Source organism: Suncus etruscus, chromosome 8, assembly GCF_024139225.1.
Source record: "Suncus etruscus isolate mSunEtr1 chromosome 8, mSunEtr1.pri.cur, whole genome shotgun sequence".
NCBI lineage: Eukaryota > Metazoa > Chordata > Mammalia > Eulipotyphla > Soricidae > Suncus > Suncus etruscus.
This window is the reverse complement of record NC_064855.1, coordinates 88,387,445-88,408,196: the sequence shown is the minus strand read 5'-3', so window position 1 is coordinate 88,408,196 and position 20,752 is coordinate 88,387,445. Positions and strand designations below refer to the sequence as shown.

Sequence of the window (20,752 nt, the reverse complement as noted above, 5' to 3'; positions counted from 1 at the left end):
TTAGCCTTGAGTCTTAGTCTTTGAGCCTTGAAGCTCAAAGAGCCTGTGGACAGCAGGTTCCTATGCAAGACAGGTGAATTCATTACAGAGTTTTCTGTAAGAAATAATCAGCACCTTCTGTTTCTCACTTTCTGTATCGTCAAGGGTGCCCGGTTTAGTCTCATTCTGTCTCTAGGTGTAAAAGTCATTTCTTGTTAAGACAGTAAGACCCACATCATGACAAATGTCTCTTCCTTTTCACAATCATTCTATTAGGAAATAGGGATGTGAACATAGAACAACCTAATTGCCTTAAGCGACTTCAGACAGACAGTCCCCAATCTCCAACCCCCCTTCCCCACTCCAGCAGTGTGGAAGTCTTTGCGATCTTTTGGCAAGTCAAGAATGTCAGAGTTCTAGAAAACCCATCATATACATTAAAAAAGCATCCTCTTGGCTTACAAGTGAATCCCCCAACCTCGGGTTTTCATGTCTACCTTCTTTAAACACACACACACACACACACACACACACACACACACACACACACACACACACACACACACACACACACACACCTGAAATCTCTCCTAAATCCTGGAAGGAGAGCTTGGAGCGCTCCGGCTCCCCTCTACGTTGGCAGGCGATCGCTTTGAAGATTTCTTAGGGGGGAAATTTGGGGGAAAAAATTGCAAGAAGCCAGAACAAAATCGCAATAGGAAACCCAGAGACCTAACGGTTGGAAGAAGAAAAGAAGTTAGAAGCAATCCCTCTCTCTCCCTTTCTGATCGCCACTTCTGAGCCCCTTGCTTTGCCTCCTGGTCCCTCCAGAGGGGGTAATTTTATTTTATTATTTTATTTCATTTATTTTCTTCCTTTTCTTCTTTTTCTTCTTCTTCTTCTTTTTCTTCCCCCTTCTTTCCCTTCCCTCCCCATCCCTCCCTCCCTCCCTTGCTTACTCTCTTTCCTCCTCCCTCCTCGTCTCGCGCTCTCTCGGAGTCTCTGCTCCGAGTTGCTGGTTGGATAATTTGGGTTAATACTAGTGAGTGAGGTTTTTTTTTTTTTTTTTCGTGTGTGTGTGTGTGTGTGTGTGTGTGTGTGTGTGTGGCTTCAAAGGGTATTTCAAGTTTCCGGAGCTCCTCCCCTCTGCACCGTGTGACAACAACAACGCGTCCAGCCCGGCAGCCTGCTGCACTACTTTTTTTTTTTCTCCCTCAGCTCATTTTCTCTCTTGTCATTCCCCCTCTCTCTCAATCTTTGATCAATGTACTTGCCTGCGAGAGCACCCAAGTCCTTCCAACCTCCTCCTGCTCCTCCTCCTCCTCCTTTTCACCTTCATCCTTAACTTTGCGCCGGAGCGGGACCCGCGCACCTCCACGGCCGTCTCCACCGTCTCCACCAGCGTCTCCACTGTCTCCACCGCCGCCGCCGACCCTCCCCGCCCCCGAGTCCCCCTCATCCCACCCCTCCTCCTCCTCCTTCTCCTCCTCCTCCTCCTTATCCCCAAACCAGCCCCCCGATCCCAGCCCCCGGAGAGAGAGAGAGAGAGGGAGAGAAGAGAGAGAGAGAGGACTCGCATTTCCACTTGCGGGACACTTTTGTGCGTTTCAGCTCCGGAGCGCCTCTGGCTCGCTCTGCTCTCTCGCTCGCTCGCGCTCTGCCCCGCCTGCGCTCCCAAGCTCGCTCTTTCTCGCTCTCTAGCTCTTCTGCTCACCTCCTCGTTTTTTTTTTCCTCCCCCCTATTTCTTCTCCCCTTTTTCTTCTTTTTCTTTCGAGGGGTCCCTTTCTTCTTCCCGGAGAGTTGAGCTCGCGGTGCGCCCCCCAAAACCCCCCTCAAAAAAAAAAAAAGCTCCTTTCCCCCTCCCTCATTTCCCCCTGCCCCTCCCCGCAGCCTGGAGTGGAGTTAACTTTTTTTTCACCCCCCCCCCAAAGAAAAAAGCTTCTCCTTTTTCCCCCCACCCCCTTTCTTATTATATGTGACCATGGCAGTACCGGCGGCTTTGATCCCCCCGACTCAGCTGGTGCCCCCGCAACCCCCAATCTCGTCCTCCACGTCCTCGGGCACCACCACCTCCAGCGCGACCTCCACCTCCTCTCCGGCTCCGTCCATCGGACCTCCAGCGTCCTCCGGGCCACCGACGCTGTTCCGGCCCGAGTCCATCCCGGTGGCACCGTCGGCCGCAATCCCCTCCGGTGGCAGCGGCGGCGGCGGCGGCGGCAGCGGAGGCGGCGGTGGCAGCGCGGGCACCGGAGGCTGCACCGGCTCCAGCAGCAGCAACTGCAACCCCAGCAGCCTGGCGACCTCGAGCAGCAGCGGCGGCGGCGGTGGCATTAACGCAGGAGGCGGCGGCTCCTCCAGCGCCCCTCTCAACGCCAGCACCGGCTGCAGCAGCGGCAGCAACAGCAACAGCAGCAGCAGCAGCAGTAGCAGCAGCAGCAGCAGCAGCAGCAGCAGCAGTAGCAGCAGCAGCAGCAGTAGCAGCAGCAGCAGCAGCAACGGCAGCAGCAGCTGCGGCCCCCTCCCCGGGAAACCCGTGTACTCGACCCCGTCCCCAGTGGAAAACACCCCCCAGAATAATGAGTGCAAAATGGTGGATCTGAGGGGGGCCAAAGTGGCTTCTTTCACCGTGGAAGGCTGCGAGCTCATCTGCCTGCCCCAGGCTTTCGACCTGTTTCTCAAGCACTTGGTGGGGGGCTTGCACACCGTCTACACCAAGCTCAAGAGGCTGGAGATCACGCCCGTGGTGTGTAATGTGGAACAGGTTCGCATCCTGAGGGGACTGGGGGCCATCCAGCCCGGAGTGAACCGCTGCAAACTCATCTCCAGGAAGGACTTCGAGACCCTCTACAATGATTGCACCAATGCAAGGTAAAAAAAAATATATATGTATATATATATATGGGGGGGCCGCCCCCGGGTCCTTTCCGTAGAGCTGCCTCCTCCCACCCTAGCCGCGCGCCCAAGCCCTGGGCGCGAGGCCCGTCTCCTCCCAGTGCTCGGGCTTCGCTCATCCACGGCTCCCGACCGCTGTGAAGTTGGCATTTCACCCGACCCCAAATCTCGCTTTTCCCGCCCGGCCCGCCCCTTGCCCTCCCTTGGAGGACTTGGAGCTGGGAAGCTGCGAGTGGAGGTGGGGAGGTGGTCACCCCTAGACTGGGGAAAGAGTGAGGTAGAAAGAAAGAGGACGGTTCTTTTCCCAGGCATCAAAGCCCCTTCTTCTTCCAACCCTCCCTAATCTACCCCCGGGGCATCTAGGGGACACCCTCTCTTGTTGGGGTTACCCTTGTGGCGCTCCCTGGAATCCGAATTGTTGGGGGGCACGGGCCAATTTGGCCCAGAGCACTTCAGCAGCGTCCTGGGATGTGGGTAGGGGGTCATAGAGTGATTCGAGTACAGTGATCAGGGATCTGGGAAGATAAAGAGGCTTTTGGGGTGCATGGGGGACCGATAAAGGTGAGGAAGTAGTCACTAGGAAAGCTTGAAGGGAACACCCCACTCCCAGGCCGAAAGGCCCGAGGCTATCCGGGGGGGGGTCCGGAGCAAGTTGAGCTCCAGAGCCCCTTGGGGAAGCCAGCCAAGGGGAGGGGTCTATGTGTGCGCGCATGAGTGCGTTTGTCTGTGTTTGCAAGCGTGTGCTTGTGCAAAGGAGATAAAGGGGTATGTTGATCCCGGGGCAAAGAAGAGGACAAAAACAGTTTCCTGTTGTAATGGGAGGTGACCGGGGGGCCAGGGAATCTCTTGGGGGACAATTGGAGGTAAAACCACAGCGCTCGCTTTCCCTGGGGCGCGCGCTCTCTTTCCAAACTGTTTTTCATCACTTTCCTGCCTCTGTCCCTTCAGGTTAGTAATTCAATTCAGGAGCAGGTGCAGGATTTGCACTAGGGCCCTCTGCAGACCTGAATGCCTTGTGCCCTGGCTTCCCTTAGCCAGGCAAAGCGCGCGAAGCCTTGAGGTTAAGGGGCCCGGTGCCTGGCCGGCCCGGCCAGTTTTATGCTAATGAAAGCTCTGGGCGGGGAGGATCCTTGGAAAGGCTGCGGGAGTTGGGGTGGTGTGTCAGTTTTGGGGGTACAAATGATCCTGGCACTCGCTTTCTCAGTTCCATCTTGTTCTCACCCTTCGCTGCCAAGGGAAAAAGTTCCGAGATGCAGAATGGAAAGCGTGTGCAGAAAAGTTGGAGATGAGATGCGGGCGCGTGGGAACTGCGCGCAGGATTTGAGCGGAGCCTGCGGTCCCCTGCAAATCAGTTTAAAGACCCGAAGAAAGGAATAGGGGTTGAGCTCCTTGAGTGTGTGTGTGCCCAAGACAGCTAGGGAAATTGAGATGAGAAAGGAAGACAGGTAGCCGCCTCCTAAACCAGGTAAAATGGGCCCCAAAAGAAAACCTTAGGTCAAATGGCTTTAGAAGTTTCTTCTTTGGATAATGAATCCAGTTTTGTCCTGCTTGAAGACTCTAAGAAGAGCCTGGAACTCCAAGGAAGCTAAAGCCCTGGCCAGATCTTGTCAGCCGCTCTGCTCTATCTCTGTTTGTCATTATTCTTTGCATGGCTCAGGGCTGCAAGACAGAATTTTCTTTCCACCTTCATTTCTAACATTTGGGTTGGGGGCGGTTGGGTATGTCGGGAGCACGCGCGCTTTTGGTTCTGTGCGCGCGCGCGCGTGCCAAGGAATATGGACAGGTGGCAGTAAAGATTGAGGTGCAAGCTTCGTCAGGAAACATCATTTACAGAGATAATTGGGAGTTCTCGGACAGATCTAAAACATTTCTCAAAGATCTGTGTTAAAACTATTCCAACAAGGGCAGGGATCTGTCACGAAGAATGCGAGTTAAAATTGGAAGCCAGTTGAGATGATGTATAAAATTGTCAACTGTCCAGTAAATTGATGAAACGCTACTGTTCTATTTCCTTTGGTAATCAGACCACTCTGCTCTTGAATCCTCTGTTCATTTCTTACAGTACTTACCGTACTAACTAATTAGTAACCACTTCCAATACACACACAAAAAGATTGCTAGCGAGAACTTCTTTCAATGACAACGACGGTATAATGCATGTAAAACAAAACAGGTACTGTTAAACACTTGACTTTTCTTCCCTAAATTTTTTGCGTGGAGCTTGCAGTCAAAATCCCCATCATCTGTTTAGAGAATGCTACTAATGTTATATACTTAAAAGTATTTTAACAAACGGTTGCTTTTTAGGAGATTAAACTTTCAGAGCCAAAATAAGTTAAGCCAATAAAACCATTTAGCCCTACAAAATATTGTTTTTCTGTATTTAAATACCTTGTTTTTATAGTTTATACTGCATATATTAAATGTGTTTTAGAATCACATTTCAGGTCATTTTTTTAAGTTAAATATGGTAAGTTGTTGAATTACTGCTATATTTTGATATTTTATCAGCTTAAGACTTGATCCAACATAAGTGCATGCTAAATATTACAGTCATTAACCTTAGAAAATGTGTAGATGCGGACCTTTACCTAGGTTTTCCGAAATCTAGCCCTAAGAAATAGAGAACATGCAATTGAATGCCTCATAAAAATATGCTGTTTGCTTTGTAAAGCATTGTTTTTGGAACTTATAATTAAAAGTGCTGTGGTCTTATTTCTTTACTTTGAAAGTAATACTTTAAATCTTTTGAACTTAAATTACTTTGTCTCATTCAAGTGCAGTTTACATTTACTTTTGCATTCATCTTGATATGTCTCTTTCGTGCTGTTTCTTTTCCTCTGCTAGTTAACAGACTATCTAAAGAATTTTTTCATAAGAAGAATCAAATAAATTATGTAAGAAGAATATTATTGAAAGCAATATATCTACATAGAGTGGGACAAGAAACATATCTTAGTATATCCAATCATGTCTATTAATAGCATTTAGATAACCCAAAATGAGAGGAACTAAATAATGTGTAAGTAAAGAAAGTTCCTAAACTTGTTCAGAGTGGTTTAATAAGTTAGCATAAATGTTAAAGTGCATTTTATTTACTTGAAGCTATTGCATCAGTATGGGATTTTTTGAAAACAAGAATAAATGTTGAAGCCATCTGTCACTAGCACAATGAGATGAAACAGACTATCACCTGCTTGATAGTAAAGCTAAAAGAAAGGGTCTCAAGACATGAAAGAAAATGTAAGCAAATATACTGAAAGGTTGGCAAGGGAAAAAAGTCTGACCTTGATCAGTTTCCTCTTATTATTATTTAAAATCTAAACATAAGTTGCATGAACTTGGCTGTTGAAACAGAGGCCTCTAATTAGATGGTAACCATTAAATAACAACAACAAAAAAAAAGAAAAGTAATCATGTACATGGTCAGGTCTGTATGGTCAGTGACTTGTTTCTAGACTTGGTTTATGATTTCATTTTCTACTTAATTTTCAAGTATTAAGTGTCTTTGTTTCTCTGTATTTGGTTATCTAAATGATTCATCTTTGAATATTGTAGGGGGATTTTTGTCTCAGGTGCTTTGAAACCTGATTGAGATTTGGATTCCATGAAGCATTTGATTTGCTGAGAATTTTAAAAACTCGAGCAGATTCTTTTTTTTTTCTAACATTTAATATGAATATTCACAAGAAATTTTCTTTTATCTTAGAAGTCAGAACTACCCATGAACAGCAACTTGAAAGACTTTTCCAAGTCTCCTTTGCTCAGTAATAATACATGAAAGTGCTTTTAGCATAAGATGTGTATTATTTTATAATTCTTGCCTCAATATTTTTGACAGAGAGAATTTTATAAAGATGGCAACTGAAACATTGTATATTTATTTTACATTTATACCCTGGCATGCTTTCCAGTGGCACTGACCTAAGTAATTGTGCATTGCTATAGAAAGTTTCAACACAAATAAAGATTCACTTCTAACAGACAATTATGATACTTGGCACCCAGAAATTAAAAAAATTACTTCAAATGAAGATAAACTATGCTTTTGAAGTTTTTGTATTACAGTCAATTAATGACTCCCATAAAGCATAATGTGTCATTTTAAAATATTTCAAAAAGCATATGACATGATTAGGTTAAGATTAAGGCCTAAATTATGAAAGGTTAAATTTGGGTCTACAAAATAATTCTCTGTACATTAAAAATGTTTGTAATCTTTACTATAACAATACATAAATAAAATCAAAGAATATTTTTATTTGTTTATTTGACTTTTTCAAAATCAAAGAATCAACATACAAAACAAATCTAAGCATCATCTAAATTAGAATTAACCTTGATCAATCAATCAATATTTCCAAATAATCAACTTCTTACCCTATTTGCATATATCTTAGTTACCTGTTGTTTTTTTTCTTGGATTTAGTCTCCAATGACAGTTTATTGCAAAAAATAGTACACATCATACATATGTGTATCATACATATGCTTTCCTTTCTTCACTTTAGGGATTGTTAGATAATATTGGGAGTCAATATTATTTGCTCATATGCTGTTTTACTTTCTGAGGCTTTAGATTGTATGGAGAATAACTATGAGCAGGCTAGTTTTTTGTTTTTGTTTTTACAATTAATTCCCTTACCTATAGTTTTTGTATAGATTCAGAAATTTAAAATCTTATTAGTTCAAGTCTTCTCTCATTTTCTCTTTTTAATTTGATCTCCTACAATACACAGTCGTTGCATTAAAATCATCGAGACCACTATTAGCCTCACTCTCCTCTAACCTTCTGAGATGTGACACCCAATATTGATTAAAGTCTTGGCTGGATTTGAGCATAAATCACTCTCTTCTTTGGTGATTTACCATGTGTGATTCACCAGCATATGAAAACATAATATGCTTTATTGTTTCTCATTTGATGTTTTGTTTTTGGAATGTAAGTAGCATTTGTAAATTAGCTTAATGTGCAACCAAGTAGTTGCTGTTTTAGGAACAATTTGTGCTTTGACTATCAATTAGTATTATTTTATCTTTCTGAATTATTTTACTAGATTGTTTCATCCAATTGCCTTTGTTAATCAAGCAAAATAATCATTTAAATTGCATTGTATTAGCAACATAGAACAGCTGTATTATATGATATAATAAGAAATGAAACTCACACAGGTTATAAACTGAATTTCTCTGAATCTTTATTAGAAGAAATTACTTTGTACTAAGCCTTCTCTGTCAGGAGAGAGACGTCTATGATTTCAGTAAACTTTTTGCATTTCAGGCTTTGTTTCTAGGTTCTTTCAAAAAGTTCAATTTTGCTTGAATTTTCATCTTACATCTTGCAGGGATTTGGATTTCAAATTGTTCACTAGAGAAAAATGTCACCTCAAATAGTTTATAAACATTAAAAAAGACAGAAAATATACACAGTTGTTAGCTACTACTTGGGCATTTACATATATAAGATAAAGTTTTATTATTTAATGTTTGACTTTTTAGAAGACTAGTATGACCTTAGTATGTGCCAGCATGTGCCATTCTATTAATTACTGAGTTATTGCACTGTGATTGGTCAGTCATTTATGTCTCCATATATGTATATGTGTGCATCTACATATTATTATCTAAATACCAATATGAAAATTCTAGCTAGGAATTTAATGTAATCATTTGCATTTATACTTTTAGGCATAATGTTTCCATTAACAAAACTCTTCCATTACATTTATATTCAGTAATTCATTTTTATTGAAGAAAATTCTAAAAGAAAAGTCCATTTAATAAAGCTTAGATTAGTGAAATATCAGAAGCTCTGATTTATATAGATATGTATTTCTCAGACAAGGTAGGAATTTTGTGAGCCTATATAATGGTCAAATTCTTTACTCTTCACAGTTTGTTAGAAAAATGACTAGTCAAGATGTATATATTTTGCATTTTCTAGTCAAAAAGTATTGTTTCTGCCATAGTGCTGTGCTCTCAAATAATCTGAAGTGCAAATACTTGCTGTTTAGTATATATCTTCATACCGAAACTGCATCATTTGAAAGTACGGTTTACTAAATGTTTTCTTTGGAGAGCAAAAGCACCAAGGACAGTATATTCATATTTGATCTAGTAATCAGTAATTATTAAATTTTTAATTTGGTGCACCTGTTTACTTTAAGAAGGCTTCTGTTAATCCTTTGAGCACATCTATTATCGTTTGATTAATTTTATAGTTAAGTGTGTAAATGAGTCTTTTCGGGATTTCTATCCACTATAGTCAAATAGTCAATTAATCAATGAAAACTCATTGTTTTATTGATGGAATTAAATTTAGATGAGTAAAATAGCAGACACATACCCAATTTGTTTCTACAATTACATAACTATACATGTACATGTAGACATATTCAGCATAGGCATGTATAAACTGTGAAAAAAATCTCACTTAACTCAAAATTAAGGAACATGGTTCATGTGCATTAAACTTTTTGCGTGTGTATTCAGAAATTCCTTTTACTTTGTAAGTTCTAATTAAGTTATCAAAAATCTTATCTGTAATTTTTTTTAAATTGGGTGTTGAAGTGGTCAATGAGAATTTTGTTAAATGTATGATGTTACCCTTATTAAAATTAGCTTAAACATGTCTCAGAATATCAGCTTGGGACTTTTAGGCACATTTAAATATGTTGGACTCAAATAAATTTTATCAAAGGCAACTGATTCAACTGGAAAGCTCACTAATTCACTATTTAGTAGTTCATAGCTTTATATTGAAGCATATAAAACTCTGCAGCATACTAACATATTAGTTGCTTTAAAAAAAGGTTGAGTGAATAGCAAATTTAAAACTAGAGCAGAAAGTCAAAATGATTCATTATGATTTACAGGATACAAATGGCATTTAATTTAACTATAACTATAGGAACCTGAGAGTAATACTGGAAATAGTGCAATGTATGATAAACATAGGATATATATTTTAAGAATATTTTTCAAAGCAAATATTTAAATAGGCAGCAATATATATCGGTTACCTTTGTTTAGGAATGTTAAACAAAGGAATATTTTTCATTGTTAATAAATGAATGGCATGTGATCTATATTACAGTATAACTTAACTTTGAAAGGAATTTTCTTTAATGACAAAATATCAGGTAGTGGTAGGGAAAGGGATCATAGAGACATCTGCAATAAATAATTACTAATTTAATTTAAGCGGTTTTGGTCATTTCTTAAGTAAAGATAATTAAAATCAAACTCTAGAATATTTATCAGAATATTTGATTCATAAATACATTTTAAATAGACAAAACATTTTTAATTTAATTGTTTTCTTAAATTCATTAATAGTAGTAATTTGACACTTTTCATATTCTTTTAACACGACTTTATACTTGAAAAAAGGCAAGGCTCTGAAGCTCTGATAAGTCTCAAAATCCATCACAGCTCTGCTAAAATGTATTAATATGTGTATCAGCAGATTGTCTATTTTATACTAAAAATCCCTGATTTTTCTATCCTGTTATCTTAGACATGTTATTCATGTCTTGAGGTAGTCAGTTTCTAGTTTAATAGTGTGTTTGGATTTTAAATTAATGACTTGGATCACATCCAGTTGTCTGTCCTACTGTCAGTCATATCAATTTTACTAGGCTTTATGTCCTCTGTGTGCAACAAGTGTAAAATTTTTATTAGTATTTTAGAGATAGGCAGTGATGGTGAATATTCTTATTTATAATAACCTCCACCTATTCTCTTATCTATATCTTCTCCCATAATTATATTTTTCGAAAACCGTTAAATATCTGTATAGTGCGCACAACACATGGCTTGTGAGACCCACAGCCTAAGGATAATACAGCTTACCAGTAAAATTGCTTTTAACTTTGATTCCTAAAATGATTAAAGTATAAGATCGAAATAAAAAAGCTTACTGAGTCACAATAGAAAGTATATTTATTGAAATAGAAAGTATGTGTGTACATATGTGTGTGTTTGTGTGTGTTAGCATGCCTGTGTGCCTTGTGTGCTTACCTACAGCAGGTAAGATGACAGCCTTACATGTAGCTTATCTGAATTCAGTCTTCAGCATGTCATATGGTTCTCTGGCCTGCACCAGAAGTGATCCCTGAGCAAATTCAAGAGTAATCAGTGAGTACCACTGGGTGTGACTCAACCCCCTCAAAAAAGAATAATTAAATGTAATTTTAGGGTGCAAGAAGTCGCATATCAGGACAATTCCTGAAAACTTATCTTAATTCTTCTAGACTTTAGTATCTATGATAACTAAATCATACATTTAAATCATTATGAAAAACATTATTATTCTGTTTGCACAAAATAGATATTAATCTTATTAAGTAACAGAATCAATACATTATTGAGTAATATTTACTCTGATGTCATTGTTCTATTTCTTATTTCAGTGATTTTGCACTTTAAACAGAGCAAGTATATACTTTAAAATGAATGGGTAGGGGCCAGAGAGATAGCCTGGATGTAGGGTATTTGCCTTACATGCAGAAGGAAGGTGGTTTGAATCCTGGCATCCTATAGGGTCCCCTGAGTCTGCCAGGAGCAATTTCTGAGCGTAGAGCCAGGAGTAACCCCTGAGCGCTGCTGGGTGTGACCCAAAAACAAACAAACAAAAAATAGGTAAATGATAGGACAAACAATTTCATAACCATACCAGTTTTTTTCGTACAAAAGTTTTACAATCAGTGAGATAGAGTTCAATGGGTTAATCTGCAGGTCTTCATAAGAAGATATGTATCACTAGTTTTTGCAGTGAACTATAAGTGTCTTGAAAACACCTAGAAGAGGTCCAGTTAAATTGAAATCAGATACTTTTTCTATAATTCCATGACATTTGTGAAGTTATTACATCAATGGTAAAACTTGGAGTGCAAGCCTGCTTGCTTTATTTCTTTTAATTTTTAAAATTATTTCTGAGATGAAAGAAGCTTTAAATCCATACATAAATAGGTCACCTCAGGTAAGGACAAAATAATATAAAATTAAAAATACTTGTACATAATAAATGGATAATCAAATTAGGTAAAATTCACTTTTCACTTAATTGTACTATTTAAAAGAAACTACTAAGCTTATAATCATTCTGGTAACTGTATTAAAAGAAAAAATTATAGGGCAGTGAAATGCTTTCAAGACATTTGGGACTGTGGACTATGACACCTTTATTTCTACCTTCTAAAAATTTTCTGAAGAGTGAATAGTATAATTAAAAATGAAAATAGATCTGGTTTGCACTATTTTTCTTCACACTATTGCAGAACATGCAGATTTGAACTTGTAGCCAGGAATAGTGCTGCCATGCTTCAAATTGCCAAAAGACCTCTAGGGATAGAAACTTGACCTGCTTTTATGAAAGCATAGAATTACATTTATACAAGTTACCCCATGGGAAAGGAATAAAATGATACCAATTCAAACCTTAATATTGGAGTCTTCTGGGTCAAATTTGATTTTTATTTCTGTTAGCACCTGTTTGGCAACCAAATTTTCTAACTGAATATTCTTAGGAAATTACAAAAATGTTATTCGTAAGTCATGTTATAGTTATATCAACATTTTGCCATTGTTCAAGTTTCCATGTTATTAAGATGTCACTTTTCAAATTTCACATACTAGATTCAAAATATCTAAGCATGCATTTGTTAATATCTAATTAACATGAAGATATTTTATTTCATATCTGCACACCGAAGAGTCAGAACATGTAAGAAGAAACTTTTATTAAGAAAGTAGTTCCAGCTGGTTAGAGTGATTGTATAGTTGATAGGTCATCTGCCTTGCATGCAGCCAACCCAGGTTTTATCCCCAGCATCCCATATGGTCTCATGAGCACCACCAGGAGTAATTGCTGAGTGCAGAGCCAGGAATAACCCTAACTCCTGAGCATTACCTGATGTGGCTTGAAAACAAACAAAATCACACACATGAAAAAACACCCTAAACACTCAAAATAAAGCTATTATCTGTAATCACACTTTAGAATAAAGATATTTATGTGATCATACTTAAGTTTCCCTTGACATTGATTGTAAAATGGACACATTTTTTTAGATGACCTGCAAGACTTTTCAAAAGCTGTCTTTCTACTAGTAACAAGTGACGATGATACCTGATAAATTATATAGATGAAAGGTATTATAATTTTTGGGTCAAACCCTGTGACGCTTACAGTTACTCCTGGCTCTGTGCTCAGAAATTGCTCCTGTCTTGGGGGTACATATAGAATGCTGGGGATTAACAGCGGTCTGTCCTAGGTCAGCCGTGGGCAAGGCAAATGCCCTACTGCTGCATCACCATTCTAGCCACAAAAGTTATTATAATTTTAAGTAGCTTTACTAAGACAGTATATGGACTATACATACTTTGAAAATTGAAGTTAATCATATATTCAGAATAAAAACATAGGTATGCATTAGTTTTCTTGATTTTTGGTATACCAAGTGGTATACAATACCTATGCAAATACATAACTAATAGTATGACCTAGGGTCATAATACCTCTGCTTATAACTGATGATACTGAATGATCATCAGTCTACTCTAGAACCTAATTTATCATAAAAGCTAATTTTTGATCTTATATACATGAGTAAAGTAACATATATTTATACATCTGCACACAAACAAATCCCCACCCACATAAATCTGCCATTACCGTGATGATATTTTAAAATGCCATGATTAAGTTTTGAAATTGAGGTCAAAATAATTCCTTTCCAAATAGAAACGATAGGTTTGTATACTTTAGAATTAAATAGAATTAATGACTTAAGAATAAATTAGAAAACATTTGGATATTTGGGCCTGAGCAGCGGCACAGCGATAGGGCTTTTGCCTTGCACACGGCTAACCTAGGATGGACCGCAGTTTGATCCCCCGGCATTCCATTTGGTCCCCCCAGCCAGGAGCGATTTCTGAGTGCATAGCCAGAAATATCCCCTGAGCATCACTGGATGTGGCCCCCCAAAAAAACTTTTGGATATTTTATTACTTTCCTACTAAACCTATCGTAAATGTCCCTTATAAGAATGGTTATAGTTAGGTTGTGATGGAGAGGTATTGACCGTTCATCCTAGGCATGGTATGTAACATTATACCCCTAAAATATATTTACATTTATACTCTACAAAACTATTACCTCATTAGATTACTTTTTTGTTTGTTTGTTTGTTTGTTTGTTTTTGGGTCACACCCGGTGATGCTCAGGGGTTTTTCCTGGCTATGCGCTCAGAAATTGCTCATGGCAGGTTCTGGGGACCATAGGGGATGCCAGAGCATCCTTCTACATGCAAGTCAAACACCCTCTCTCCATGCTGTCTCTCTGGCCCCATACCTCATTAGATTAGTAATTAAAAAATTATGTCTATAATAAATATGTTCTTTATGGTGAGAAATAGCATTGTATTTTTCTATGGAAGACAGGCCATTTTCCTTATTTAAAAAATAGCCATCATTGGGGCTGTAGCGGTGGTGCTAGAGGTAAGATGTCTGCCTTGCAAGCACTAGCCTAGGACAGAAGGACAGACTGTGGTTTTATCCCCTGGCATCCCATATGGTCCCCCTAGCCAGGAGCCATTTCTGAGCATTTAGCCAGAAGTAACCCCTGAGCACCAATGGGTGTGGCTCCTAAATAAAAACAAACAAAAGTAGCCATCATGGAGAATATTTAAAGTTTGAGAGATATGTTTATTTTTTAGTGACTAACATTGTCAAATCTTGCTTTCAATACATGGCAATACTTTTTCTGCTTTGATTTGACAAATTAATTGAATGAAGTTGAAAAATAAAATCTATTATTTGAATGGTTCCTAATATTACCTTGATATCATGTGTAGAAAGTCTCAACATTTGCTCAAATAATTTATTTATTTAGAATTATTTTCTCCAATTGATTCTGTACTTATTCTCAATAGCTATGGATCTCCACTGTCTCTGATTGTAGTGAAAGGAAAGATGTATATCATGTGACTCAATTACATTACGTTGTTTTTATAATGAATTCAGTTTAGAAAGACTGGCTTCTCTGAGTTCTGTAATGATGATAATATGAAGTTCCTAAACCTCTTTTTTGTCTTCCAGTGAAACTTGGCTGTTTCATTTTCAAAAATGATTGATGTCATACCACATGAACTGCGAAATATCACATTTAAATATATAAAATACCTAAAAAGAGAGTAGACATCTGTGTTTCAATTAATTTTCTAAGAGTTTTTGTCATTATTATGCCCATTTGCTGATACCTGATATAGGAAACCTTTTAACACAACACCAAATTCATTTTTAAAGACATTTATTTTACAATGGTATTCGTTTTTTGTAGAACTGTAGTTTAATTGTGATGAAATATAAATTTTCTGTCATGAAACTTACCTCTAAACAGCTAGATCAAAATATAATGAACTAGGTCTCTGAGTTGCTGACATTTTGAATAGATTTCCCCAAATTCAGTGGTATGAAAACATGATTTCTTTCTAGTGAGATATATTTTCCAAGTTTAGGAAATAAAAGATATATTTTATCTGGGTAAACTTCTTTGCTCTTCTTTTGGGGAGTGGGTTAAATAAAGGCCCATGACAGGGAGGCTGTTTGTTTTTCACAAAAGTTGTTTGTGATTTCAGGTACTCTTGGGAAATCTCTTGATCAGATTCACATCTGTTCCTGTCAAAGTGGGTGCTAAGATACCGGTCACCCAGCAACCATGTCCAAGAGGGAATAGGGCCGATAATAACTTCAAAAAGGAATGACAGATGCTAGATTAGGATGAAAGACAAAACGCATGAAAAATGAGCTTGTTAGAATCAAAAATTTGTTCAAGCACCTTTATGCAAATTAAATGAATATTGAATATTTGCATGCAGTAATTTCTACTTTTTCATTTGATAGAAGAGAAAAGAATTGTGCCTTTAAACTCACAAATGTGATTTCTTTCTTTTGTACTAATCAACATACAAAGCAGAATCTCTTTTTAAAAAATTAGATTAGCCACCTGGGTTCTGATATCCCTAGTAAGTATATTATAATGATTTTCCTTGAACAATGGCACTCTTAAGGATGCCTTGATTTATCTTTTCTATCATAATCAACAGTCTCATGTGGATAAAGATATTTTAGATGCATATAAATCCAGTTCTTGAGAAAGCATTTCAAAAGTAACCTTATCCCGTTGTCCTTGAAATTGGTTAATGTACATTAATAAAAGATCACTCAAGATGAGTTCACACCAAAAGAACAAGCTTCTCATTGACTAGTTAAATAACAACGCATTAAAGTAAAGCTTGGTGGTATACTCAAAATAAAGTAGACAGAAATATCTCTTCAAAAGTTAAGATGCTTTTTGAAATGCTGCTAGTTTTCCATTGAATTGTTCACGTACTAATCAGAATTTAGAAGAGTCTGATAAAATGTAGTGATTGAGAGAGGTTTGAGTCTTGGTTTAGCAACGTCTAATGTGGTCACGTAGAGAAATTGATTTTCTTCAGAAATTAATTAATTTTTCATATCGCCCTAAGCTGCAGTTAAAAAGAGTGCATACTTGTCTGTTTTTTCCAGAAATATTGCCTAATCATATTAATACCATTGCCCCAAGGATGAAAAGATAATTGTACAAATGCATTTGGAAATATGTATCACTGAGTATTTATGATTAAATTATGCAAATGACCCTGCTCTCATCCTTTCCAGACCCAGATTGTCTAATTAGGATTGATATGCTGAATAGATGTTCCAGAATTTGAATACAAGCATGTCCAAGGAGCAGAAAATTGGAAATGACAAGGCTGAAATCCAAAGAAAAGTGTTTTTCGTTTCTATACTTTGTTAATGTGCTGTTAGCAGTTGGATGTTTTCCTCCCTTTGGCTATTTTGGGACTTCTATGCCCTTATTAGAAACAAGTATGCAAAAGGAATTGAACTTTAGCAAGATAGCATTTCATTTGTGTTTGGTGAATATTGAAAAATAAAAATCCCCTGCTCATTCCTAGAGAATATCCCTGTCAAGTTACTTCAAACATTGTAAACTTGCTTCTTAATTGAGTGACTTTCAGGAATAAAGCTTCCTCTGAGTTCCTATCATCACTCTATGTTGAAGTCAGTACTCTAAACGTAAATACCACTGCAGTGCTTTCTAAAGATAGGCTTTCTCCAATCCAGGGTTCACTTACTTATTCATTCATTTATCTCTAGGTATCTCTTTCTTTATATTTGGAGCAGACAGTTTAAGCAGGAGTTCTGATGGGGAGGAGGCAAGCAGCACTTTGTTACAGTGTTTGAATTTGAGGTCCTCAGCAGGCTTTCTCCCTCATTGATTACACTCATTCATCTTAGATGGAGGGGTGGGAGTGAGGAGCTAGGAAGGGACTGAACTGTCAGGACTACAGCCTTTGTTAAGCAGCGGGTAGTCACTGCCTCTGAACTCGCCTGGTTCCTGCTTTCCATCTGCAGGATGATGGATTGCTATGTTTAATACATTTCAGCTTTTGTCTGTCATAGTGTGGACAGACAGTACTATCAGTGATTTCAACAGTGATTAGGGAACCATTGCGAACTACTCCTATTGGCCAGACAGCTTCCAGGAATGTCTGAGGAAACATACTCATTGGCACTCTCACCATGTAAAAACGTAGAGTTTAACTAGGCAGAGACATAGACGCTCAGTGTTTAACCATGGCCAGAGCCCACTGAGAATTGTACTCTTTAGAGCAGTTACAGGAGACCAAATTGTAAGAGCATTTCAATTTCTAAACTGAAATATTCAACTTGCTGAAGTTCATGTAAAGCTAGTTCACTGAATACTTACCTTAAAAGTAGCAACATAATCTTGATATAAAGGACTATAGTCCATAGACTGTCATGTCAGCTATTGCTATACTCAGCAGTATTAAACCAGTTTAGCTATATAGGGCACATAGGATGTGAGGGCACTGTTAAAGCAGTTAAGACATGACATGGCATGTGCTATGGTAGGATTTTCTGAGCTGTGGGTGCATTGTGGTTCACAAGTCCAAAAGAGTAAATGATTCTAAAGACCAGAAAGCCACCCTGCACCAGTTCACTATTCTCCCTGGAGTGTCTAAGTCTATTTATAAAACTGGTGTTAATTCCTTTAAACCACTAGTGACATAAAGTTTTATTTGGAAAATAAGATTTCTTAAACATTAGTGAATTTACTGATTCTATTTTGATGTATCAAATATGACATAAATTATGTTTTTCAAATTTAACTTTTTTTGGTTTACTTTGGTTTTATTATTTGTTTTAGTTTTAGAAACCCAGTCATTGGTGCTCAGGTACTACTCTGGCTCTGTTATTCCTGGTGGTGCCTGAGAGACACAAATTTGGGATCGTCATATGCAAGGCAATGCCTTAACTCCTGTACTGTCTCCTACCCAAAGCTTCACATCGCTTAATAGTCATTGCAAAATCAAGCCAAACTTATAAAACAAAAATATCTATCAAAAGTAGCTGTTTTTCATTAATTTCCTGTAGTAGAAAGATGAAATAAAAAATTGAAATGGTTAACAAACCAGAGGTACAATTAGAATAAAAATCTAGGTTCTATATTATATTTTCTATATGTAACCTTTTCTTTGAAAGTATTTTACCTCCTATCTTAATAAGATATTCTGATTTTTAAAAGCTTGCTAACAGATACACAAATGCATACATCATAATAAAAATACACACATACATACACATGCCATATTTTATTTGAACAGCTCAATACTTATACTTATTGGCATTTTGACATCTCTGATTCAATAATGTGGATAGGCGTAGTTGCACTTTTAAGAGACTTATTAAATAATCAGTATACTTTTCAGCTTATCATTTTGCTTATTTTGTTTCAAGACTTGTCTAAATAGAAACAGTTCAGGTTAAAAAATGATGCATTCATCAAGTATACATTAAAAGATTAATTTGTCAAAGTAAATTAAAAGTAGTTTGAAGCACATTTCTGTACATAAATTCTATCAATTGGATAAAGAAGTATGATTTTTTTTAATTAAAGCTATTCACAATATATACTGTACCAGGGGCCAGAGAGGTGGCTCAGGGCGTAAGGTGTCTGCCTTGCATGCACTAGACTAGGCCAGATGATGATTTGATTCCCCCAGATTCCCATATGGCCCCCAAGCCAGGAGTGATTTCTGAATGCATATCCAGGAGTAACCCCTGAGCATCACTGGATGTGGCCCAAAACCTACCAAACAAACAAACAAACAAACAAAAACAATCAATATGTACAGTACCCATGTAGTAAACTAGTATTCTACGACTCAATATATTTAAACTGTAGTCATTTTAATGTGTGGTTGTAATTTTTTTTAGTTTTAGAAAGTTAAATGTTTATTTCTTGTCTTCATAATGTTGGTGGAGTGTGGGCAGGGAAGTGACAGGGTGTTTATTCAAAGAATAAGGTAGTGGGCACATCTATAGTGCATTATTTTTCTAAAATTACTGTGATATGCAGGCTTCCATTCAAGTCCAGGGCAAATGTATCGTTGGTTATACTCAATTTATGGTTCCTGGCTTTATACTCTCAGTGGCAGAGGAAATGGGAAAAAAGAAGGTGTTTAATACTATTCTAAAGTAGATTTTTTTCAAGGGACGACCATATTTTACTCACTACATTCTTTTTCTTACCTATTTATTAACATACTTAAAGACCACAATAATAGCTGAGACAGAATACAGGACATGAGTAGTGAACAGGAAGAAATACTATATGATATGAAAGTTATAGATATCCTCATTGCCTCCCAATATTAAAGAAAATAGATACATGTTCAGAATATACAAATCTATATCTTGCCCATTGGTGAGCCAGTTTGGATTCAAAGGAACTTAATCTTGTACATATTTCTAAGAGTGATAATATATACATATAACCATTTGTACACTGTAGGTTGACATCTCTTATACACATCACTGGCCCTAAGTTTACTTAAACACCATAATGCAAAGTAATACACGTCATTTGTCTTCCTGATTAAATAAAGAAAAATATATATGCTAGAAACTAAATGAATGAGTTTCTTATGAAGCTAAATGAATGTATTTGTTGTCTGGAAAGATTTCAGAGTGGGAAATAGTAGACTCTCTTTTAATCTACCCCATCCATCTCTAGCCACAGTGTGAAAGTACTAGTTTCTGCTAGTAAATGCTGCACAGCAGTTCTTTTTTTAGTGTCCTTTGGTAAAGTCATAGATTGGGGAGAAGGAGTAGTCAAGGCAGCAGTTTCAACTTCTTATTTCTTAGTAGCTTCCTATAATGATTCCACCTCTAATGAGGTGAAATACTACTGCATGAAAAAGAAGAAAAAAGGTGTTTTGGCCATCTTAGCTAATAAATCACATTGACTGCATGGCTGATCAGATCAATTGTGCATAAATCAGTGCCTTAAAGATTCTTAAACTGAGATTCTACCAAACAACAATTGATTCAAAGGCTTGTGGCAAGGCATATCTCTTGCCCATGGCAAACTGAATAGGAGCCCATAGTATTGAGACTGTTACTATGCTGTCAAAATGTTGAAATGAATGTTATTGAATCTCAGAGGCATGCATGTAATAAAGCATCTGTAACTGTACAGAATCAACTCAAAATATATTTTTAAAAACTTTTCCCAGTTCACTTTTATTTGTGGGACCAGCAGTAAAATTTAATTTTATTCTGATATATAAACTTAATGTAAAAAAGCTTAACTGCAAGGGTTATTTTGGGAAATTGTTTTCCACAAAAATATTGATATTTGGGGGGGCAGTAAAACGGAATAGGATGTAACCTTTGTACACACCTGAACCCTATTTTGATGTCTGTCTCTATTTGAGTTGCGTGAACATCACCTTGTGTGATCCC

General features: G+C 37.8%; 1 protein-coding gene across 1 annotated transcript in view; it reads left to right on the top strand.

Moving 5' to 3' along the window:
• Window positions 1–1,961: 1,961 nt before the first annotated feature.
• The window catches only part of DACH1 (dachshund family transcription factor 1), a 442,442-nt gene continuing 423,651 nt past the window's right edge, over window positions 1,962–20,752 (top strand). The window contains exon 1 of the mRNA XM_049779033.1: window positions 1,962–2,848. Within this exon, the coding sequence (XP_049634990.1) occupies window positions 1,962–2,848 (887 nt within the window). The remainder of the gene's footprint in view (window positions 2,849–20,752) is intronic.